The 26,223-nt window shown below is 36.1% G+C and overlaps 1 protein-coding gene across 1 annotated transcript; it reads right to left on the bottom strand.

Annotated features, from left to right (window-relative positions):
- Positions 1–12,731: 12,731 nt before the first annotated feature.
- Positions 12,732–14,659, bottom strand: LOC110373541 (uncharacterized). Its single transcript, XM_021330843.3, has 3 exons — positions 14,342–14,659; positions 13,637–13,818; positions 12,732–13,173 (listed from the first exon to the last, which is right to left on the bottom strand). The coding sequence occupies exons 1-3, from the start codon at positions 14,508–14,510 to the stop codon at positions 12,805–12,807; spliced, it is 720 nt and encodes a 239-aa protein (XP_021186518.3). The 5' UTR covers positions 14,511–14,659; the 3' UTR covers positions 12,732–12,804.
- Between the last annotated feature and the right edge of the window lie 11,564 nt (positions 14,660–26,223).

Here is a 26,223-nt window from a genome sequence, read left to right as displayed (position 1 = left end):
ACCAATACGATTAATACAACAACATGGTAACAGCAAATATCCAAATAAAACTACCCACTACAGACCAGTCAAACAAATACCGTCTAATCACTATTTGCCAATGGAATGTTAGTGGTGAATAGAAGTTTTTAACGAGACTTTCGGCTTCTGAGAAACATATATGAACCGAACGTTATATTATGTACGAGTATACAGGGTTACTGGTAACTCGACGTATTCCTTGCAGGACATCATAGTAGGGTTAAAATGCAACAAATTAAGCCACTAAATGTTCTACCGAAATTCAGTAGTTTTTGAGTTAGTAAGGGTTTTAGATTTGACCTGACCCTGATTTGATTTGACCCTGACTGTTGCTGCATATCTTGCTCTTGTGTTGTGCTGTGCGTTCATAAGTGCTGACTACGACTGCATATTCTAATCAAGAATACGCTTACATATAATACTGTTACGGACTTTGTGACGGTAACGCTGCGATCATATCAACTGCGCTTTCCAAACCGCCGACTCCCCCACGTTAGTGTCTTCGGATCGACTTATCGGCGATTATCTGAAACTGGCAGTGTTCAAAGAAGCAGGAAAATTGACACTGGTCGTTCTCGGAGATACACGGCTGAGGACGAGGAGCTGATTCTTCAACGTTTTATTGACGACCCCAACATATCTACAAACATCGTAGCGCGTGAGCTTGGTATGTCACAGTGGAAAGTCTGGTCTGTAGTTCACTTGTCAGGCCGACATCCAAACCACTACCAGCCCGTGCAGTCATTAGAAGAGGGATATCCGCAGAGACGGCTTGAATTTTGTCGTTTCATGCTTAATGCCGATGCCGAAAGCGAAAACTTGTTGAAAAACATTCTGTGGACCGATGAGTCATGTTTTGACCGTGATGGTATCACAAATTACCACAATTTACATTACTGGGCACCGAAGGGAGAAGGAAACCCTAAGAAACTGAAACCAACCGCATCACAGCGTAAGTTCTCGCTTAATGTATGATGGGTATTGTCGACGATAAGTTAATAGGCCCACATACTTTACCCCGAACATTAAATGGGGAACTTTATGAAGATTTCCTAAGAAATCATTTAGCAGCACTGCTCACGGATGTATCCGAAGAAAGAAGGGCAAACATGATATACCAACATGACGGATGTCCAGCCCACTTCCGCATTACAATTCGACAATTAATGGATGAAAACTATCCAAACCGATGGATGCGGTGGGCCGATTCCGTGGCCTGCACGAAACCCTGATCTGACGCCGCTAGACTTTTACGTCTGGGGTCATATGAAAGACCTAGTATATGTCACCCCCGTAAATTCAATTGAAGAATTAAGGGAGAGAATAACAGATGCGGCGGATCAGATGAGGACCACAATCACATCAAGAATCACAAAAACCGAAGTGAGGCAGCGAATAAGAGCATGTATTCGAAACCGAGGACAGCACTTCGAACAAGACGTGTGAAATACATGTTATTAAAGACCACAAATTCATGTTGATTAAAAATAATGATAAACTTCACGAAATTGTTAAATTTGATTTTCCGAATAAACACCTTCTTGTACTAAATCAAAAACGATTTTCATAATGCAGTCCAAGACTTTGTATTAACTTTCATACCTTTTTGGATAGCTGATAAGACAAGGATGTTTTTCTAATAATTTGTAGGAAAAAGGCAGAAGTTGTCTTAAAATTGCAACTAGACCGAGGTATAGTAGCCGGCACGTAACTTGGCAAGAGTCCTTAGATGCGCAGAAGGCATATTTTAGGTCCTTTCGGGACGCAAGCGGGACGCGGGGAGTGAGACGGCGCCGAGCGGACCACGCGATTGGTGCGTCAGTCGACCCTTGCCCCGCGCATTGCGTCCACGTCCCGTTTGCTCCCAAATACACTTGCGTGCATAAAAGTTGAACCAATTACTGTTATTGTTTTTAATTTAGTTTTTGTTATATCTTGTTGTTTTTAATTTCGTTTTTGTTGTTGTTGTTTTTAATTTCGTTTTTGTTGTTGTTGTTTTTGATTTAGTCTTTGTTGTTTTAAATTTCGATTTTCGGACTATTACAATGCCGAGACCAAAAGTTATGTTACGCAGACACGCCAGAAAAATGGTCTTTGATGTCTATTCTTATATGGCAAAAGACGGTCTTACTGAAAAAGAGACGGTGAAACGGACTTTAGAAGCCACTAAAACATCAGAAAGGACAGTTAGACGCATAGTCCAGGAATCAAGAAATTCTGAATTCTTGACTGCCTTTAGGTCACCGGGAAAAAGAGGAATAAAACAAAGCCAGTCACAGAGATCGACACTTTCGACCAGTCGGTTATTAGGACCTGTGTTCACAATTTTCATTTAACAAATAAAGAGCTACCAACAGCTGAAAAATTAAGAAAAAAACTAAAAGAAGATATAAATTTTAATGGTTCGGAGCGCAGTTTGCGCAGGATTTTAAATAATTTAGGTTTCCGGTGGAAAAAAGCCGAAAACAATAGGCGACTTTTGTTAGAAAAAACTAATATCAGGTTGCTCAGAATAGAATTCCTTAAGACTCTAATGAAATATAGAGAAGGTAGACCTATTGTTTACACAGATGAGTCGTATGTTGATTCGTCTCATTCAGGTATGCAATCATTTTTATCCTTTTTTATCGCTTGTTTGTGTGCTGTAAAATGGTCTGGACACAAACTAATGAAAAATAATCATTATATCTCATATTACAGGTTCTAAACCATGGTCTGATGGATCTCTGAAGGGGCTCGAAAAGCCAATTTCGAAAGGGCAGCGTGTAGTTATAGTGCACGCTGGATCTGAAGCTGGATTCGTCCCCAATCCACTACTCCTATTTAAGGCTGGAGCAAAGTCGGGAGATTATCATGACAACATGAATTTTGATAATTATACTAAGTGGCTTCGCAACCAGCTGATACCAAACCTGCCATCAAATTCCGTGTTAGTTGTCGACAATGCTTCGTACCACAATAAGCAGTATGATCCGGCACCTACATCGAATGCCAAGAAAGCCGACATGCAAAGGTGGTTGTCGGAAAAGGGTATAGCTTTCAAAGACTCTATGCTCAAACCCCAGTTATAAATTAATAAAATTATATAAAAACCAACATAAAAGATTTAGTATTGACCAAATACTGGCAGAACACAACCATAGTGTTCTGCAATTGCCGCCCTATCACCCAGACCTTAATCCAATAAAAATGGCATGGGCGGCAATCAAAGGCTATGTAGCCAGCAAAAATATAAATTGGAATGTGTCCCATGTAATGGACCTAGTAAAAGAAAAGGTGCAACAGATGGGTACCGATGAATGGTCGAAATTATGCGGAAAAGTGAAAAATATAGAAGCAGATTACATCAAAAGTGACCACATAGTCGACACCGTCACAGAAAACTTTATTATTTACGCCAGTGACGACAGCGACTCCTCCAGCGATGAGAGCGATGATGAAGAACCACGTCCCTCCACCAGCTCAGGTGGTAATTTCAATTTGATGCAAGGGATAGGGTTTCTAAGTGATAGTGACGTGAGCGATTAACAATATTTTTTAATAAATAATACTTTTAATTACATATATGAATTTTATTTCTAGAACCTATTAAACATCCCGAATTCTGTTTCTTACATAGACATAATTAAAAATACATTATGGCAATTACCAAAGAATAATGAAAAAAAAGGTGCTACTTTTTTTGCCACTAAGTGTACGATGCGCGAACTTACCCCCACTATGCCAAATCCTTGCCAAGTTACGTGCCGGACACTATATCTCGCAGTGGGACGCACTGCAGAAATGTATGCACAAGGCTCACAAGTTATTTAATATCCCGGAGCCTATGTATTACAGCGGCAAGATACACTTTAAATAATTCTCGAAGCCTGTGTATAACAGCGACAAGATACATTTTAAATAATTCTCGGCGCCTGTGCATAAGCGATAAAAAATATATTTTAAATATATATAAATACTAAGCGCAAGGTTTTCCTACTCCAAGTTTGAGCTGGAATCCCCCACAGCCACAATCTCGTGTGAGTAAGAAGTCTCAAGTGAGACGTCAAAAGCGAAAGCCGTACCAATCGTTCATCAACAATGATAATAAAAAAGGTGTACGACTCATTCAAGTACAAGTGCTGGACATTAATGAACAACAAGAAACTGCAAACCCTGACGGGGAAGTGGTAGTGATGAGTGCGCAATACATTGTGACTGAGCCTGTGGACTATATGTATAATGGACGAGACACAGGCATTAATAAACAAAATATCCAAAAAACTTTGAGAAGACTATACTTATAATTAGGTATAATCATTGTCCTGGCCTAAACCCCATCGATAACTTGTGGGGTATTGTGGTGTGGTCTATGATCACGTAGTGATTAGTTAGTATTGATAATGTTAAGATAAGTAGACGATAGGAATGCCTCGTACAGAATAAGATATTTAATAAGATAATAATTAGTTAAGATAAGCACGTAGCTTTTCCTTTGTATAAATAGCGTAGTATACTCAATAAAGGTGTGCACTTCTTAGTAGGTATTGGTTGCCTTGACTATACCTAGACATGTAGTTCTGTTGTTTTATTAACACGTCTACCCTCATCAACACCTAAGGACCCTGCCTGTCGGAAGGTTGGCAAGCCCAACATCACATGGCGACCCTGCCATTCGAACGGACCCTGCCATTCGAACGGACCCTGCCATTCGAGCGGATCTTGTGATTCGAGCAGACCCTGCGAGACCCTGCGAGAGCGGTTGGACAATATCGAAACGCCATGGGAAGCACGACGTCCAAAGAAGAAGTAATAGTAGCCCAGACGGCAGCAGGAGGATCAAATGTCGCGACGGTGGCGAAGGAACAATTAGCAACGACCAATACGGTGCTGTTTTTTATAGCCACTTGTTTTGCGCTTATGATCATTGGCGTGGTATTCTGGTTATATAGAAGATGTCACCAGAACTGGATTGAAGAGAAAATACGACAAAGGGAGATGCAAAGAGTAGTGCAGACGGCCTAAGGAGCATACGGAGCGACGGGAAGATCTGAAGTAAGTGTTTAAATATGTACTAAGTGTTGTGACAATGTTGTGGTTTATTGTGAGTTAGAGACAATAAGTTTTTGTTCAAATGGAAGTAGAGTTAACAACGTTATTTTACAGTTAAAATTATTAAGAGAAGCTATTGTTAAATTAGGTCCCAGTAGGCGACAGGGACAAAACTTTGATAAAAAGATAAATGAAGCAAAAGCCCTTTATAGTAAATTTAAATGTATAATTGAAGGAACGAGCAAAGAAAAATGTTCAGAGGAATTAGTGCAATTAGTGAGTAACATAGAAAGTTTGTACAAAAATACTATTAAGTTTGAGAGCGAGGTCAGTAACGAACAGAAAATGGCGGCAGAAAAGTTTTCGTTGAAAACGGCGGTTAGCTTACTACCGAAAATGAATGGAGATGAACAAGTTACTCAAGATTTAATTGATGCTATAGGATTATATAGTTCTATGTTAGAAGGGACCGATAGTGTTCTTTTGATTAAGTTTGTGCTAACTACACGGCTTACCCAGGGTGCTAGGATTCGGTTGTCACCTACTTACGCGTCGGTAGACAGTCTTTTGGCAGATATGAAGAAACATCTTCTTACGGTAAAATCTGACGTTGCAATACAAGCTAACTTAACGCGCACTAGGCAAGATAATAAATCAATTGCAGACTTTGGAGCAGAAATAGAAAGGCTGATGACTGATTTGACTATTTCTCAGGCGGGAGAAGATTCGGAAGCTTATAAAATATTACAACCATTTAACGAAAAATATGCAATTAGGAAGTTTGCGGACGGCCTTCGTAATCAACGTCTTGGTACGATCATTACGGCACGGAATTTAACATCCTTAAAAGATGCTATTAGGGTAGCAGAGGACGAGAATTGTGCTTCATCGTCACAAGTCATGACGTACCAACGCTGGCCCTCAAGGAGTAGTTTTTCTACATTCAATAGAGGTCGTGGAGATAGTGTTAGGAGACATTCTGTAAGAAATTCGTACACGCAGAGTACGCGCAAAAATGTCAACATGGGGCATAACGGTGGAATGCGCGGTCGCAGCAATAATGCTTATCGAGGACGGCAGACTCAGCAAGGTAGAAGGCGTGTAGCATACTTTTCGCACGTGCGGAGCGATAATGATTCATTGTCAATGTCACGAAGTAGCGAAGGTGGACAGTTGAATGAAACGCAGTTTTTTCGAGTCTAAGCATATTTTAGCTTACGATAGTATTAACTGGGTTAATTTAGTAATAAATAGTATACATAGCGAATGGTTAATAGATACGGGTGCGTCGATATCAGCCGTAAAAAATATTTTTTTAAGGGATAACGCTTTGAACTGTAAGATAGTTAAGGATGAGTTAGTGATTAATGGTGTAGGAGGTAGTTTACGAGCTATAGGTTATGTACATTTAAAGTTGGAACACAGACAGTGTTCATTCGTGCATAAGTTTTATATATTTGATGATTTGCCTTGTAAGTCAGTTGGCATATTGGGACAGGATTTCTTGCAGAAGTATGGAGGTATTATAGATTTTTCGACGAACAGATTGACTCTTAAAAATCATGCTAGACACTTAGTTTCGATGCCGCTAAGGACCTATGATTTCTTATTAACTATACCTCCGCGTTGTGAAGTAGTAAGGTATTTTCCTGTTAATAGAGCAGAAGATTGTGTAGTGATTAGGAAAGAATTACGCAAAGGAGTTTTTTTAGCTAGTGTGATGGCTAGGCCTAGGAATGGGATGATACCCATTAGAATTTTAAATACAACCTCTGAGGAAGTTATGTGTAGCATGTCGAATGTAGAAGTTTTCCCATTAAGTAATTTCGATTGTTGTAATTTTGTAAAACCTGAAAAGGACGTTGAGCGTGTAAAGAAAATATTTTCTTTACTTAAACTTGACTATTTGAGGTCCGAGGAGAGGTTGTCAGTTGAGCAAATATGCGCGAAATATCCAGATATTTTCCATATTCCAGGAGATAAGTTAGCTATCACGAATGTATATAAGCAGTCGATACGATTAAAAGACAATGTTACTCCAGTTTATAGGAAACAGTATAGGATACCGTATATGCAGAAAAAGGAAGTTGATAGACAGGTACAGGAGATGCTAGAGAATGGTATTATTGAAGAATCAGTTAGTGAGTGGTCTAGTCCTGTATTGATAGTTCCTAAAAAAGCGGATCGTAGTGGTGAGAAAAAATGGCGTGTAGTGATAGATTACAGACAGTTGAATGAAAAAATTCAGGACGATAAATTTCCATTACCGAATATAAATGAAATCTTGGATTCAATGTCAGGAGCTGTTTACTTTAGTCATTGTGATTTATCTCAATCGTATTATCAGTGTAGTTTAGATGAAGATAGTCGGAAGTATACGGCTTTACTACGGATAAAGGTCAGTATCAAATGTGCAGGTTACCTATGGGATTAAAAATAAGTCCAAGTGCGTTTAGCAGGTTAATGACTGTAGCCATGTCTGGATTGAATTATGACAAATGTCTAGTATATTTGGATGACCTTGTAGTGTTCGGAAGGAATTTAGAAGAGCATAATCGGAACCTTATGTCAGTTTTTTCTCGACTAAGAGAAGTAAATCTTAAACTTAATCCAACAAAGTGTGAATTTTTGAAAAAACAAATACTTTATTCAGGGCACGTAATTTCAGCAGAAGGTATTTCACCAGACCCAGAAAAGGTCATAGTAATTAAAAATTATCCGCGTCCAACAAATAGTGAGGAAGTTAAGCGTTTTGTAGCATTTGCAAATTATTATAGGAAATTCATTCCTAACTTTGCTAGAATAGTTATTCCAATGACTAAGTTGTGTAAAAGAATATGGTGTTTCAGTGGACCGAACAATGTGAGGAATCATTTTATTATTAAAACAAGCATTGATGAATCCTCCAGTATTAGATTATCCAAATTTTTCTGATAAAAATACTTTTATATTGCAGACAGACAGTTCAGGTTTTGCTATAGGTAGTGTCTTGTGCAATGGGAATGGAAAACCTGTTGCATATGCTAGTAGATCTTTGAATAAGAGTGAGTTAAACTATCCTATAATAGAGAAAGAATTGCTGGCTATAGTTTGGTCAGTTAAGTATTTTAGACCATATTTATATGGGAGAAAGTTCGTTGTAAAAACTGATCACAAACCACTTTTGTATTTGTTTAACATGACAGATCCTTCCAGTAGGTTGACTAAATTTCGATTGTGTTTAGAAGAATACGACTTTGAGGTCGAATATGTGAAAGGAAAGGAAAATGTATTAGCCGATGCTTTATCCAGAATAGTTATTTCAAGTGAAGAGTTAAAGAGCATGCATGAAAAAACTATATCTGTAATGACTAGAGCACAGTGCAAACAGTTAAAAAACTCGGATATTCGTAAGACAGATTCTGCGGTTGATAGGACTGATCACCCTAGGATCGTAGAAGTTCTTAAAAAACAAGGGAATGATATAGAAGTACTTCAGGTAGGTGTAGATAAGTGGGAAAAGTTGTTACGTAACAAGAAGAATGATTGTAAAACGATATTTGCAAAGTCGCGTAATTTAATGTATATGCCAGAAAACTCGAGTATTTATATAAACTATGAATCTTTATCGGCATCATCGCGAGACGAGTTGTCGAAAGACATAGTCACATTTTGTGTGGAAAATGGAATAAAAGAAGTAGTTATTTTAAAAAATTGTTATAACAAAGAGATGATAGAAAAACTGGCAAAATATTTTAAAGAGAATAGTAAATCGATATGTGGAGATTTTAAAGTTTGTGTAGTAACGGGTGTACGAAGAGTGGAAGATATAGATGAAAGAAAGGTCATTATGAATGATTTTCATATTTTACCCACGAGAGGACATGCTGGAATACGTAGGATGGTGAACAATATAAAAAAGTAGTATTATTGGCCATCTATAGAAAAAGATATCGGAGAGTATGTGCGGAAATGTGATAAATGTCAGAAACAAAAGTATCAGAAAAATATTAGGGAACCAATGACCATAACAACCACAGCATCATCAGCTTTTGAAAAGATTTATTTAGATGTAGTAGGACCTTTTGATAGGGACGAATATGGGAATGTGTACATATTGACGTTGCAGTGTGAACTTACTAAGTTCGTTGAAGCCTATCCATTAAAAAACAAGTCGGCAAATGAGGTAGCAAGAGTTTTAGCAGAAAATTTTATTTTAAGATATGGAATACCAGAAGGCATTGCGACAGATAGGGGTTCTGAATTTATTTCAAAGGTTATGGTAGAATTATGTAGTATCTTGGGAATCAGGAAAACAACATCAACAGCGTATCATCACGAAAGTATAGGATCGTTAGAAAACGTTCATAAAACTTTAGGTGCATATTTGAGAATACAAACAAATAACAGTACAACATCATGGAGTTCTTGGATTCCGTATTGGTGTTTTTCATATAATACAACAGTTAATACCGTAACCAAGTATACACCTTATGAATTAGTTTTCGGAAAGATATGCAGATTACCAAGTAATCTACAAGGAGCAAGTGTTGAACCATTGTATAATTTTGATAATTACCCTTTAGAATTTAAGTATCGATTACAAAGAGCTCAAGCTGATGCTAAACAAAATTTAGTAGCTAGTAAAATATTGAGGAAAGAGTGTTATGATAGAAATATAAATCCAATAACTTATAAAGAAGGTGATTTGGTGTTAATTAAAAATGAAACGGGTACCAAATTAGATTGTGTATATGACGGACCGTTTGTGGTTGTCAAGGATGAATCACCAAATGTTGTAATTAAGGATAAGTCGAATGTAGATAAAGTAGTGCATAAAAATAGGACTAAGTTATATTGTAAAAGGTAAAAAAAAAATGTATGCATTTATTTATTTTTTTTTCCTTTGGAAGGGTGATGTGGTGTGGTCTATGATCACGTAGTGATTAGTTAGTATTGATAATGTTAAGATAAGTAGACGATAGGAATGCCTCGTACAGAATAAGATATTTAATAAGATAATAATTAGTTAAGATAAGCACGTAGCTTTTCCTTTGTATAAATAGCGTAGTATACTCAATAAAGGTGTGCACTTCTTAGTAGGTATTGGTTGCCTTGACTATACCTAGACATGTAGTTCTGTTGTTTTATTAACACGTCTACCCTCATCAACACCTAAGGACCCTGCCTGTCGGAAGGTTGGCAAGCCCAACATCACAGTATAATGGTCCAGAGATGAGACAATAGAAGAGGGAGAAATCAAGGAGAACTTTTGGACCACTGCAAAGAAGTATGGGAGTCGGTTCGGGGAACCGATGTGTGTTTATTATCTTTGACTCCGACGTTTCCCGAGTTTCTGACTACATCAAGAGCCTGGTGACAGCTACAGCTAAGACAGTATCGAGTAAGACGAAAAAAATAACAAAGCGTAAAGCGCCTAGCACCGTGGTGGAAGAATCAAGGTAATTATGAGTACTCCTTTTCTGAATTATCCCTTATTACTATAATGTAGATGTGAATAGAGAAATGAGATTCGCAAACCTGCTATAATAAAAAGAGTTTCTTTGTACTTGAAAATAAAAACTTTTTAAAAAAATTAATTGCAGTAACAAGAAATTGAGGGACCTCTTCGGTTTGGAAGACTTGAGTGGCCTTCCTTCGAGTCGGAGTTAAGTTTATCGTTGCTGTCCCGCGTCGCCAATGGAAAGGTACGATGGTCAGCGGATATTAGTGGTGCCTACTATATTTATTGAATTAAAAGTCTACAATAAAGTATACATCACATCCACTGCTCCACAGGACCGTAGGAAAAAGGCAGAAGTTGCCTTAAAATTGCAACTAGACCGAGGTATCTCGCAGTGGGACGCACTGCAGAAATGTATGCACAAGGCTCACAAGTTATTTAATATCTCGGAGTCTGCGTATTACAGCGACAAGATACATTTTAAGTAATTCTCAAAGTCTGTGTATTACAGCGACAAGATACATTTTAAGTAATTAAGAAGTCTCAAGTGAGACGTCAAAAGCGAAAGCAAACTCCAACGTACCAATCGTTCATCAACAATGAGAATAAAAAAGGTATACGACTCATTCAAGTACAAGTGTTAGACATTAATGAACAACGAGAACCTGCAACCCCTGACGAGGAAGTGGTAGTGATGAGTGCGCAATACATTGTGACTGAGCCTGTGGACTATATAATGGACGAGACAGAGGCATTAATAAACAAAATATCCAAAAAACTTTGAGAAGACTATAGTCATAATTAAGTGTAATCGTTTGTATGTATGTAAACATGTTGTACGTTAATAATATAGGTAGATTTTAGTTTATATCTATTATTTTGTCTACACACATCACAAGCTTTATTGTAATCTTTATATTAAAAATGTAACGTATAAATCACATTTTAATCTAAGTTTATAGAAATAATTGTACTTAGCCATAATTAGCTGTGTAGTAGTATTGTAGTTGATTCTGGTAATATTATATTTGCGCAGGAAGATGCTAACCCATAGCGAATTTTTAAGCTCATTGTACACCCGATACTTATTTTACGTACAGGGTACACTACCTTACAAAATGGCGATCCTGTTGCAATTGGGTGTAAGTCTAGATACAATATGAAGTGAATTTAATTTTACCAAAATTTGTTTCTTATATATTTGATCCATGTGCATGATCGAAAATTATTTTTTTTCACATTCAGAAAGGAAATAGTAATTCAAGACACAATATATACTGATAGCAAATATAGTTTTGCGTTTCTTTGCGTTTTCACTTTATATATTTAAGTTTTCTGTCGCAACTGAGCAACACAGCTGATAAACTAACAAACAACATGTGTGAGAGCGACAAACAAACCAACTGCAAGACCGAATACAAAAAAAAATCCTTGACTCCAAACTACAACTTTTTCCCATAATTACCCTCAAGCTTTCTTTTAAACAACTTTTCAAGATACTAGAACTTTCTACTCAAAGTTTATATATACTAGACTAAACACTGCCAAGTACAAACATAGCCAGAATATGTCGCAAATATTTTCTCGAACAACATCCCTAAATAATTTCATTTTCTTTAAGATCTCAAATGAATTGCATCTACAAAACAATACCTTTCAATCAAAATAATAGATTTAGTAGATATAATATATGCAATAATATATATAGTATGTACATACTACGCTTGATATTGAACCACTCCTCGCCTGCATAGAATTGATGTGGTTTCAAAAAATTGACAATGTGCTGGACCAGACAAAGACCAAACCTATCTTCATTCCTTCAATGCCTTGATACCCAATTACCCACGAACCAGCTTACTAACACTGATTTTTGACCCTGATGGGTCAAAAGTTCTTTATATAAAATATGTATTAGTATATAATTTACTGTTATAATATTTTGTATAGACCCAAGACGCTTGATACAAATAAATAAATAAAATAATGCCATTTCTTTCCCAGAATACACAATAGACAAGTTAATACAAACTTTTGAAGTTAAGTCAACTAGATCAAACATACCAAGTTGGGTGAAATTGTAGATTTGACTGGTGATAATACCATTCCAATATGTCCTATTGTTATGAGTCATAACCCTTCAAAATGCCAAGTCACTAACACGAATTTGAATGCAGAAAGATCAACAACCTTAGACATCTTTTGACAAGAAAAAAAGCCTAAAACTCCACTGTAGACTTTGACTTTTATAGTTTGTTTTAGGCTAGACCCACAGAGTAAATTCAAGACCAAATCAAGACAATGACATTTTACGTTGGATCATCTTGCTGCCATTCATTTAACAGATTCAAGATATCATGACATGCACTTTCAGCATCAATCCTCCTCATACAATTCAGTCTTTCCGTAATATGTTTCCCGAAAAACCAGTAGCTCTGATCTGGTAATGGTTCAGAAACCATAGGCTTCATAGCCATGAGAAGGTCATCGATAACCTGCTTGCATTTTGATTTTCTATTGCTTTTTTTCATAACTCTTGGTTTGCGAAGTGGTCTATCTGTGCGCTGACTTCTCTGGCGAATATTTAATTCAAAATCATTTTCTAATTCTGACTGTTGTTCTTTTTTAACTTGAATACTTGAGAATTCTTTGAAATCACTGGCAGCAGGTTCAAATTTCTGTAATGAAAGAAAATAAGCATTATTTAGTAATCAAGTAGGTTCATTTATATGCAATTTGTTTGAAAATGCTAACTTGTGATGTTGTTATAAATATCTTAGGCTAGTAAGGCTATGTAAGACTAATTATTTTCTTTTTGAAAAGGAATATGAGCTTGGAGTCACATGTTATGTTATGTGTGTATGTCCATTTGAGTAGACACTTAACTTTGGTTTTTTAGTCAGTATGAGTGTTTATGTGACTCTCTCACGCTGCTAAACCACAGCAAAAAAAAGTAGACACTTAACCAGTCTTGATGGAACTTTTTACAAAATTACATATTAAACAAATGAATTACTGCTTTAAATAATAAATCAAATGCAATATTAGCTGCATCTTTTTAGATAAAATTTAGTGGTAGCCAAAATTTTGGTGGTAGAAGCAGTTTCCTTAAGGAAATCAAATGTAAGAATAAATACTAACCTCATAATTCAGATCTTCCCGCTTACAAACATCTTTTAAGAACTGCAAAGGGTTCCACAAAGGCCAGCATGGAACGTATATGTCAGCCGCAGTGTTCGCTTTGAGCTTGGACCTTTCCACTCTGCGATGATTGTGGTTGAAAGTACTCCTGATGTTCACCCAACGATCACGGACAGAGCGAGCTGTTAAAACGGAGAATAAAATGGTCAGTAGGTCTTCTTAGGGTTAACATTAGGTAACACCCCAAACATCATTTGGGTCCTTAAGTAATTTTAAAATAGCTTATATTCATGTTATTCTGATGTAGCTACTTATAAACTGTAGTGTGTTTCATTTAAATAATTTTTGAATGATATTTGTAAAAGTTATGTTTTACCAAGAGATCATAGAGCTATTACCTTTATAGTGAGGAAGTTTTAGGCCTAAAATACAAGGGTGATGGGAAATCTTTGTAGTTACGACTGGAAACAAAGAACTTCAAGATACTTAACTTGTGGTATTTACCCAATATAATGTTAGTTAAAATGACCCACAAACTGTGGTGTCCGTAAAGTGTACTGTTTTGTTATGCAATATTTAATATCAATAAACATATTGTATGATGCTATAAATCACAGAGACCAGATAAGTTGAATCGGCATTGACGCACACACATTTTTAAGCGAAAATATTCATATAAAACTACGTAATCTAGACATAACTTACCAGTAAATCCACGGCCCAGTCTAGCTGCAAACTCAGCGTAAGCTTTGTATTTCTGCTGAATATGGTGATTTGTGTTGCCGACGGGGCGCCATATGTAATCCCTTTCTCGAACAAACGCAACTAACTCTAATTCTAACTTTCGCGTCCAATAACATGGTTTGCGAGGCATTGAAAAGTAGTCCGCCCCTAAGACGACCCACTGACCAGTTATTATTATAAAGCACAATATGTTTCAGAGGCTTATAAAATATAAATAAAATTGCACTAAATTACAACGAGCGAACTATGCACGCAAGACAAAAAACAAGTCAAGAAAGAATGAAACACACATGAAATGAAACACGTGAATGAATGAAATATGAATGAAATAGCTCTCAAATGCAAAGAAAAAACACAGCATTGTCTATGGAAGAGCGACATTGACAGTGTTGCCAATGCTGATAGATTAGATTACCCAATAAAACTTCCCAAAAATTCCAACAAAATCACATCATAACCCGTGAAATATAAAATTGTTTAACAAAAATAATGTTCTGTTTGAAATGTAGTTAAAAGAAGTATACTTAAATATTGAATTATTGTTACTGACTCATCCGGCAAGCACTCGTAAGTAATATACCGGCTCGGCTTCACAATAAGATTAAAATGAATACTTTGCACGGAAGCGGAAAATGCAAATATAAAAGGTTTTTTAATGTGGTAGCTAAGCTAACATTCAATATGAGACATGCATAACATACCTACTTCAAAATGATTTTTGATTCTGTTATATTTTGCATAAAAAGTTTATTAGATTACATGTTTTATGTTAAACAACGACATAAAAAATTAAAAAAGACGCATTTACAGTTATAAAGTAATGCGATTGATAATACCTGGATTTTAGGGAATTTCTCCCAAAATGGCAACGAACGGCTTAGAACGAATGAATTCTCTGTGAAGATACTTATTTTTTTTAAGTTTGGATATCAGGCTTTTGCCACATACATAGGTATATGATTTGTCAAAATTGTGTACACGTAAAGCAAATCTTTTAAGGACTGAGACTCGTGAATTTGAAATTAATACACACCTTACAATATCAGATAGGAAACTCAATAATAATTTATGTTTTTGACGTCGATATTCGATATTAGTGTCATCTATCTACAAATAATAATATCGTTTAATGAAAGTTGAAGGAAATAATGTTAGCATGGAAATCGTTCCACTTTTACTGAATAGATGGCGCTTTACCTGCCAAGTCCTGAGAGATTTTGAAAACAATTTGTTCGAAGGGCATTTTTTTACTTGGCGAACTATTTTTTGTATTCTCAAAAGAAAACCTCCCATTCCATCAATCTCTTAGCCTGTAGGACGGTAATCCGACACGACCGGAGAGAGATCAAGTGCTGAACGGACAGTTATTATGTATGCTCTTCGACGTATGGGAAGTGGAAAATGTAGGTACATAAGGCGAGGAATTGGTCAACAATAATTCCATAACCGGCACGCGCATCTAAGGCGCCAAAAGGGGTCGGAGCGTCTGAGCGGGGCGAGGATAACAATACGCGCGCTAGCTTATAACTAAAAGTAGTAAGCGACAAAATGGTTTTGTAATTTTATTATTTAGAAATGATAATTTGATAAAAATTCCTTCTATCATTTTAAAGAGTATGTATATACTCGACTACTAAAAAAGTTAAGAGGCTTAAATCGGTCCCGTTTGCCCATAATATGTGAATCTCTTTTTAAAAAGAGGTATGTTTGATATATTTTTCTCTGTTATAAAAGTTATCTAATCATGTTTCTACGACTAACAAAATAAGGGTTATATTATGAACTTTCAGGTAGCCAAGTTGTATTTTGATCCGTTTTGTATTTACTGAGAAAAATTGACATCCTTGGAGCCAAAAATTCCAATTCGCCCTCATAAGTACCTTTTACCACAACCTTCCAACTGCTTCATGTCGAACCCCACACCCCGAGCACAGCAGTCAGGCTTTACGACTATTAGATCTAATTGTTAATATTAGCATTAGCAGACTAATTTTTTACAACAATGTGAAACAAATTCTTAATTTTCAATTAATTACCCGGACAGAGGCGATGTTAACAAATAAATTTACATGTCCGGTGTTTTATTGTTTGCAGTCAGTTTTACTGGTGTTACTCTGCTTCGCTGACAGGATAATACTTATGGTTATTTTGCACTGCCGTAAAATTCAACATGATACCGCGAGTTGCCAGCATTAAAATTTGCATAGTTGTAAAGTGGCATTAACACCGCCATGACATTAGAGCTTATCGAACGCGCCCGGATGGTTTATAACTTCCGTTTCCGAGCAAAATGGCGGCTTCACGTCTCTATGGTATGGACAGGACACTGGATTTTCAGCGTACTTTACTTTCTCATTTTTGGGGTGTTTATGCTTGCCAATTGTAATTTGTATTGGATTGCCCTGGTAACTGGGTTGAGGAGATCAGATCAACAGTCGCATCTGGTAAGAACGGAAGCCGACCCCAAAATAATTGGAAAAACGTTCGGGGGATGATGCTAGCCAATTGTTCAATCAGATTGTCATGCGTAGATATGCGAAACAGTTATTTATTGCTTATGAGCCTACGGTTTCACCAATACCTAAAAAGATACATCATTGGTAGGTACTTTTTATGGTACTTTTTGCCATGGTAAAATATAAATCATTAATGGTTTTTTGGACTGAGCGTTAATGTGTTTAATGACTGGACATGTTTCGTACCGTTTCGATAGAGGTGTCGACAAGTTTACTCGAGCTATTAATCACCCGACATACTTAGGGCAAGCCATAGAGATGTGTGTAATGTTACAATTTAGTTGTTCGATTAATACCAATTTTGTTACAATTTTAATTCATAAAAATCACCAATACGTAGCTTGTAGTCGTTTTTTTATTTTTGTATGTTTAGTTTACAAGTATTGTAATGTCAATTATTTACATGTTGTATTTTCTATGGGCCCTAGTTGCCTGCAATAAAGGAACAAATAAGAATAAAAAATTATAAATAAATTGATCATAATATCACTTATCTCAATATTTTAGGTAAATGCTGTGCCTAAACCTCTGTTTATCGTATTTATTAAATAAGATAGTTTAATTAACCTTCCAGTGCAATTAGTTACAGCGAGGACACGACATTTTTTTTTTTGGAAGCACTACCTATTACAAAAAATAAACTGCCTACTATCGAGATATTTTATCACTACGCGTGCCCATCACTACGTTGTTGACATTTCACATCAATATGGCGGAACTTTTTTTAATTTCCCGCTCAATTTTTTATTTCTCATGTCGTAGATCATGTGTAAAAACCATCGGATTTAAGAAACTTTTTATTAATTTTGTTTTTGCTGAATTAGTTAGAAAAAAATGATCACTTTTTATTGATTGCCTTTTCGTCCTGCTGTTATATAACTTACTTTCACCTTTTAATTAATGCCGAATTAATAAAGTGCTAACGGGGACATTCAGGCCGATCAAGATTTGCTTCCTTTTTGCTTACTCAGAAGAAAAAAATAACTATTTATTTGCCCAAATGACCTTAAATAAACAATGCTTTCCTAGAATATTCAAACGTAAGGGGTTTCTTTGAATAGTGGCTTAGGATTTTTAAACACTGGAAAAGTATAAATTCATCAGTGTTCAAAAGTTCGAGGTACTAATAATAATATGTCCTTTTTTTATTTTAACGACGTCAAAAATCACTGCAAAATCCTGCCGCTGCGTGGGTTAACAGCGGTGAGGGAGTGTCAGACTCTTACTAAAAACCGCCGTATTCCGTCGTAGCCCCGGCAGGAATAATAATACCTATGTTTAAAGTTTGAAAATTATAGAAGATAGTTGGTTAGGTATGTATATCTAAATTGTGGTTATAGGTAATGTTAACTGTATCCAATGACGTGGCTTAAAAAAAGCTTAAGAACAGAAAAATAAATGGAGTAGGTTACATTATAGTAACGCACAACAGACTTCTATTTTATCCAAAGCACATAAATTATATTCTGTATTATTCGAGCGTAAAGTAAAGGAAAATAATGTTCAGTTCTTTTGTAAAGGAAATGGAATAATCGTTTGTATGCGGCGCCTTGTTGTATTAACTGCGCGCGGAGAGGAGGAATACAGAATCGTTGCTATTATTTTTTGTCAGGCGCTTAGTGTAGTTCGGTGAAATTAATAACACTGTTTGACGATAGAAATCTTTAGCCAGTACATTTCTAAATGTAGCCTTAGATAAATCACACTTTATACTTATAAAATAAAGAGAAAACCTTTTTTTGTGTATGTGTAGGTAAGATACCCTAATGATTCCGAAACTGCGGAACCTATTTAAAAATTATTCCATTATTCCCGAGTAACATATTTTACCCAAGACCGGGAAATAGTTTCCACACGACGCGGCGGAGTCCTGTTTAATTCCGTCCTTTTTTATTTTTAACAAGAATTTATAAAACTGGTCACAGCGCCATCTACATAGATTTATTAATTTATTCTCGTAGTCTCAAGTTAGATCGATAGATGGCGTTAGTAACCTGATAGCCACGTTTGTAGCAAATACCATTGCAATGACCAGGGTAGAACGGCTTCTAAAAATGATGTGGCACAAGGGCGAACCAACCTATGAAGTGTCTATTTTTTACCCGACTGCCTCTTAGCCCTACAGTGGGCTTGTAACTTTATAACACTGCTAGCGATACGCTCCGGCTTCGCATGGGATAACAGTATTCACAACGATTTAATGTATGTTATTATACATATAAACCTTCCTCTTTAATCACTCTGATTATAAAAATTACGCATGAAAATCGGCTGCGTAGTTTCGAAGATTTAAGCGTACAAAGGGACATAGGGCTATTGAGACAGAAAGAGCGAATTTATTTTATACTATGTAGTGATTATGAGAAGATCCTAAACGGTAATTCTAGCGATAAACAATGATAGTTATAGCGATTTTCATGCGGTGTTCAGCAAAGTATAGGTTTTTATTATAGGGTTGTTACTGTATTAGGGTTTAAGCTAGGTATATTATTGAAGTCAGTTTTAACTTTTTTATCTATTTTTTTCAAATATTCTCTACATCACCAGGAACTTAGTTCTTTACCCAGAAATTCTCATAAAAATCTACGTACGTGCGCCTACACGCCATAAGTTTGATTATCAAATAATTCCATGGGACTAAAAAAAATAATACTTATACAAATTCATCTCTTAGATTAACCTAATTAACGCAAAGCCACTTCTCTATTTAAGCGCGGATAACATTTGATTTATGCCAAAAGTGATTTTTAAAAAGGTATTTAAGCTACGAGTATGTATGTGAATGTGTGGGGCGCTTGGAGGAAACGGAAGACATAAAGTGTGCTGAGCGCGCGATAGTCGCGTAATGCGATGATGACGGCTAGATGCGAACAGTTCATAGATAACATAACCAACCGGAGACGCCAATGCCTTCCTCTCTGCTAAAGTTACGATTTCGCCACTCATTTCCGTTTACCAGTTGGCAGTCATCAACAGTTTTTTCACACTGGTGGACTTTTCGCTCAGTTGCGCCAACAATTGACATGATGATGATGACCTTCTAGCTACCTACCGGCCACGGTGGCTGTTCTCATATAAGGAGATAAGTCAGCTTCACAGGACAAAATTATAGTGCACACAGATGCACTCACTATTCCTTCATTCTCATAGCTCGACGGGACGGTATTCGACACGGCTGGAGAGAGATCAGGCACAGGACTGACATTTGCGTGCTCTCCAATGCACAGAAACAATTGACAAAAACTGCCAGTAGGTAAGAATATTACCTACCGAAATATGTCGCGCATTTACGCGTCGGCGCAGGAAATCCGTCATTGCACTGAAATGCATAACAACTTTCCACTGAGTTTAATTCACCTAAGAACCAGTAGCTTCAATAGATAGACAGATGGATATATTCTTAATTATGTTCTCCAATTTACTTTTACAAAACCTAAAAAATATAATAAAATCGATGTGTTTTACAAATTACAAAACAACTTTGAAAATTGCTAGACCACGAATGTGCGCGATAGTACATACCTATGTGTGCGTCGAGTTTATGCTTGTGTTTGACAATTATGTCATGTACAGTAAACTGCACATTAGTGGTAACTGTCATGCACCTTAACACAATAGTAATAAGTACGATTTTCCTATAAAACTATTATCACTGACCTGAAGTTGACTGTGCGTGCGTAACGATAGAATCGTATATATCGTAGTTATCTTTAAGCATATTCAATTCAAATTCTTTATTTTGTGCATATTTTGTTAGTAATACATATAATATTTAAGATTGGCAGACTTTGCATAAAAGTTCAAGGCGCCTCCTGTTGGCTAAATGCTCTTAGAAATAGCCACATTAATATTCTGAACCTGATAACAGTTTTTGGTACGGATCTGACCTATTTTTGTGAAACGTTTAGGAGATATACTGAAATATTTTGGAACTTCGTGCTGTTTATCTTTACACTCGCTGTTTCGTGCGGCTTCACTCGCGCTAAATGGCAATTATGTATTTTACTACCCTTTTTATCCTTTCAATTTGCTAAGACAATTACACTAACGGCCAGTTTCTTCATCAAAAGTTAAAGTAATGTCTAAAGTTAAAGTAACGGTCAATTTCGTTTTTTCAAGGCTAAAGTGACAGCAAAATTCATAGAAAAATTTTATTTAACCGTTAGTTTTACTTTAGACATTACTTTGACTTTAACTTTTGATGAAGAAACTGGTTGAAGTGTGAGTTGCATTTAACTATAACGATAACCAAACCATAACTAGCCGTTTACTTGACGCCCATTCGTCAATACGACGATTTGACGACAGAAAATGATTCGGTTATCTTTTTAGTTAAAATAATGGCGCAACTCACCGTAAACCTACCCGCACACTGCAATCTAAACAGAGCTTATAATTGACCCGATGCGATGGTTGTTTTCTTTAAAGAAAATAGTGAATTTAAGCAAACTTTTGAATCGTCTACCGAAAAGCCGGTCTGAAACCGACCAAATATAATCATCGGCATGAATCTTGAGCCCTGACCTTCACCTGCGCAGAAGTAATTTATTGGGTCCCTTTTGCGGTATGAAGTGAGGAGCGGGGGCGGGCGGTGATTGGCCCGCAGCGCATCGCGTCATAGCACCGTCACTCGGGATTGGTTCTTTGTTAACAAATCACTTCTGCGCAGATGAAGGTCAGCGCTCCAGATTCGTGCCGATGACTATACCTGATCGTTGTTATTAAGCGCCCGATCTACTGTCAGCCGACTAAAGATGCTGTGCGGGTCGTACTCTAAATTCAAAGTAAGAAGGCAAATATTTGAAGTCCTATATAAAGATCCTTGGAACTTAATTGTTGTGATATCTAGCGTTCAAAGTCCAATGTGTGAACAAGCGTCACTCAGAACCTTTCACTAATTCGAATAGCGATGGCCAAATGAGTTTGTGTAACTTGTTGGCTTCTATTAAGTGTTCAAATGGCAATAGCGATTCTTAATGTCATTTCAGTGATAGGAATTAAAATATTTTTTATGTGAAATCATCAAATGAGCATAACGCTGCGTGCTTTGTAAAAGTTTCTATATCAAAATAGTCTAGACTAGAAGTTGGTGATTGATACACCCGTCCATCGAAGAACACGTAAATGTCGGTCAATTAGAATGAAGGAATAGTGAGTACCTATACTTGTGCCTGCGCGAATGTTTTTACACTATAATATGTCCTGCGCAACTGGCTGATCTCCTTATATGGAAACAACCGCCGTTTCCGAAATCGGCCTTGGACGTTTTACATGTCACAAGCAAAATATGAAATTGACAGGTTAAATTCCTATGCCTATCAGTTTCTAAGACACGGAATAGGATCGTTTAAGTTGAATCGACGCCAACGTACAAGATTCCTGAAGTTTGTTCATTAAACGGGTCGTGCTGACCTGTAGGTAAATATGAAAAGTTTAATTGTACCAAGTGTTCTTGACTGTGTGAATTTGTATATCAAGATGGCCGTTGATATTGACATAAGCCTTACTTATAAACGTGAATTAAATATAAGTAATACTTTTTTTTTTTTTTAGCGACGTAAAATCATCAAATGACCCCTCCCGCTGTGGGTTAGCAGCGGTGAGGGAGTGTCAGACTCTTACTGACTAAAATCGTCGTGTTCCGTCATAGGCCTTTTATGTACCAGGGCCGCGGTATCTCTTTCGAACAACCCGCAGCCCCAATATAAGTAATACTTAAGGGCTGTTTAAGAAAATTCTGACTTATAAACGTTGCTTAAACATGTCTTTACTAACATTTAATCACTACTTAAGACTTTAAGTAGTGATTAGTTAAAATGTTGCTTAGAAGGTGATTAGAGATTTTATAAGTAAAGGGGATAATGTTTACGAAGTGATAAAATCTAGATGTGAAAAGTCGTGATGGCCTAATGGGTACCTCTCAAGTTAAGTAAGAGTGTGTACGTTCGATTCCAGGTGAAGCAAGTACCAATGTCACTTTTCTAAATTTGTATGTACTTTGTCTAATTTGTATACTTTCTTTGTTGTACAAACTTATACCTAAAAGTGGCATTGGTACTTGTCTGACATAGAATTGAACCTACTCTCATACTTGCTTTACCTACTAGGGCGCCACGACCTATCATCATTTATTTGGATATTGTTTCGACAAACGATTTCCCAATTTGCATTTGTTTTTTAAAGAGTTTCATGAACTCTGTGGGGAGGAACGAATTAAGATTATTGTTCCATCAAATTGGAAGGTCAGCAGAGTTTCTCACGGAATGCCGTAGAAACTGCTGGTTGAAGACAGAAAAATGTAACATTGGAAATAATCAAGTTTGAGCAGAAAGGAAAATTAATGGCATTAATTACCTATGTGTCAAGAAAACGATTACTAGTTCCGTTTCTTTTAATCAAATTCAAGACTAACAAAGCAGCCCCGGAATCGAACCCTAATGTCGTTCTATCCGCCTCTATGCCACGTGAGCAGTACAAAGTTGTTAATAATTTGATCAACTATGCATACGATATCTATTCTCAACCGACTTTCAAAAAAGGAGAACGTTGTATGTGTAATGTAATGATAACTCTATGAACAAAGTTGCCTAACAGAAAACGATTTGAAAACGCAGATGTCGAGTGCTACGTGTTCGTAGCATGATACAGCTACGCCGTAGCATTCGTAGCATAGAAGCGAAGCGTAGTATCGTTATTGAATTCATCACTGGTGTATTGGAATAGATGAACTGGTGAATTATTGTTGAAAAATCTAAACAAGAAATTATAATTGTTATAAACGCAAAACTTTGTAGGGGTCCGCTTTACGCGAGTATGTGTTTCCTGAGATAAGCGTATTCAAGTAAACAAATAAACAAACTCTTCAGCTTTATAATGTAACCAAGTAAAAATAAATTGTAGGTACTGGCAATTTTATCGCAATACAAAATTGGAGAATTTCTCGTAAGTATTTCCGTAATGTTTGGGTCACCCATTTGTCTACGAAAAACTCGCACGAGAGTCGTGCAAACTGCAGACTAAACAGTCGGCCGACAGTTAGCCCAAAGGTAAGAAAATTATTTTTATGAGAATGTAAGGCGCATGCCAGGAGATGAGTTAAACGACCGAATGATGATTTAAGACTGACTTTATTATAATAATAATTTGGGTTATATTGATAGGATTACACGTGTATGTATACTTATTACTACTACAACTTAGATACTACTACACCTTCCATCCGAAAGAAAAAAAAATATGACAATATAGGAATATTTTTTTTTTGACATTTAAACAGTACAATATAAGTATAATAAGTTTTTTTTTTTTTTTTTTTAATATAAAATACAAAATGTTATGTTTACATAAGATTACATTTCTTATAAAGATTGATTAACATGAATAAGATAGAACATAACATAAAACATTAACAGTTAACTGTACTTAGATAAAACAGTAAGTAGGTATTACATTTGAATTATATGTTATTGGACATATAATTTTGTGCGATTTTTATGCACTAATTCATTATTTCCATTTTTGATTATTTCTACATTTGGTGGCATATCTTTGACTACTTTATATGGACCAGAGTACAAATCACTTAATTTATTTCCTGTCTCATTTTTCAAGAGCACTAAATCATCTTTATTATAGTTTATTGGCTTAGTATATTTATCACATGCAATTTTTCTCTTTTCTTTAGACTTTATTAAATTATTCCTCGCCTCTTTATGTGATAGTTGCAACCTGTATTTGAGCTCACATGGATAGTGATCGTAGTTGTACAGTGGTTCTAAATCAAGAGTCAAATTACTTGGTAGTGAGCATTTTTTACCAAAAACAAGTTCATACGGAGTAAATTTTGTCTCTGTATGCACTGTCGTGTTATATGCAAACGACCAAAAAGGTAACCAACTGCTCCAAGTCTCAGGGTGACTATCAATTTGAATGCGAAGAAAAGCATTTAAATTTTTATGTGACACTTCTAACGCTCCTAATGACTGGTGGTGGTACGCAGTCGAGTTTAACTGATTGATTTTAAGTAATTTACATACCTCTTGGAATGTAGATGCGATGAACTCTTTCCCTCTGTCTGTAGTTATTACTTTCGGTACTCCATACCTAAGAATAAAGTTAGTCACAAAACTTTTAGCTACCTCATTAGCTTTTTTAGAAATTAAGGGATACGCTTCTATATATTTAGTTAGTTCGCATTGTACAGTTAAAGCATAAGAATAATTATCGTTATCAACTTCAAATGGACCCACTAGATCTAAATATATCTTTTCAAAAGATGTGTTAGCTGTCGTTGTTATTGTTAATGGCTCTTTTACGGGTAACGAATATTTTTGACGCTGGCATTTGTCACAACGCCTAACAAAGTTCTTAACATCGTTATCTAACCCTGGCCAATAATAGTACCTTTTAATGTTATTGACCATCCTTCTCATACCTGCATGGCCACTGCTAGGTAGGAGATGGAAGTCGTTTAATATAACTTTTCTATCATCTTCATTATAAATTGTCTTTACATTATTTATTATATGTATAGGTGGACCGGTCCTATCTTTCATAGATTTTATTTCTTCGACTAGTTTTTTAATAAATTGATTATTATCTTCCTTTTTAATTATACTTATTTCATTGACATTTATTATTTTACAAAAATTATCTAACTCTCTCACAAACTCGCGTCGCGTCATTCGTGAGTCAGAGGTTAGGTATTTAATATAAATAATCTTTTTCTTGTCGACATAACAGAAAGTTTTATTTTCTTTACTAATGACTTTTAATTTCCTCAATTTATTTAATTCTTCCTTATTAATCATACGTAATTCTACTGATTCTGCCGGTTTGACATGATTACTTACGACCTTAGGCTGATCAGACCTTAAATCAGTATGTACCATGTCCAACGAGGAAGAATCAGGTTTATTTAATTTTCGCGATTGAGCCCGTGTCATGACATTTACAATGTTCTCATTCAATTCTTTTAATTCTTTCGAACTCAAACAGATTCTAGACAATGCATCTGCAGCTGCGTTATCTGAACCTTTTACATATTCTACGTCAAAATTGTATTCCTCTAATAGCAAACGAAACTTCATAAGCCTGCTCGATGGATCTTTCATGCCAAATAAGTAGACTAGCGGCTTATGATCAGTTCTGATCTTAAAGTATTGACCGTATAAGTAAGCTCTAAAATGTTTGACAGCCCAAACTATCGCTAACAACTCTTTTTCTATAACCGGATAGTTTGATTCGGCCTTATTCAGGGTTCTGCTAGTAAAAGCTACAGGTCTGCCATTTTTATTGGATAAAACTGCTCCAATAGCTTTGTTAGAC

This window comes from Helicoverpa armigera, chromosome 19 (genome assembly GCF_030705265.1).
Source record: "Helicoverpa armigera isolate CAAS_96S chromosome 19, ASM3070526v1, whole genome shotgun sequence".
In the NCBI taxonomy this organism is placed as follows: Eukaryota; Metazoa; Arthropoda; class Insecta; order Lepidoptera; family Noctuidae; genus Helicoverpa; species Helicoverpa armigera.
Note: the sequence above shows the minus strand (reverse complement) of the source record. Positions and strands in the feature narration are given on the sequence as shown.

Bases quoted from the DNA above. Each gene is read 5' to 3' on its own strand.
- LOC110373541 (XM_021330843.3), bottom strand. From the start codon at position 14,510: ATGCCTCGCAAACCATGTTATTGGACGCGAAAGTTAGAATTAGAGTTA. The intron at 13,819-14,341 runs GTAAGTTATGTC...CCGTTTTAACAG, and splicing joins ACTGGGCCGTGGATTTACTG to CTCGCTCTGTCCGTGATCGT. The intron at 13,174-13,636 runs GTTAGTATTTAT...CTTTCATTACAG, and splicing joins GGGAAGATCTGAATTATGAG to AAATTTGAACCTGCTGCCAG.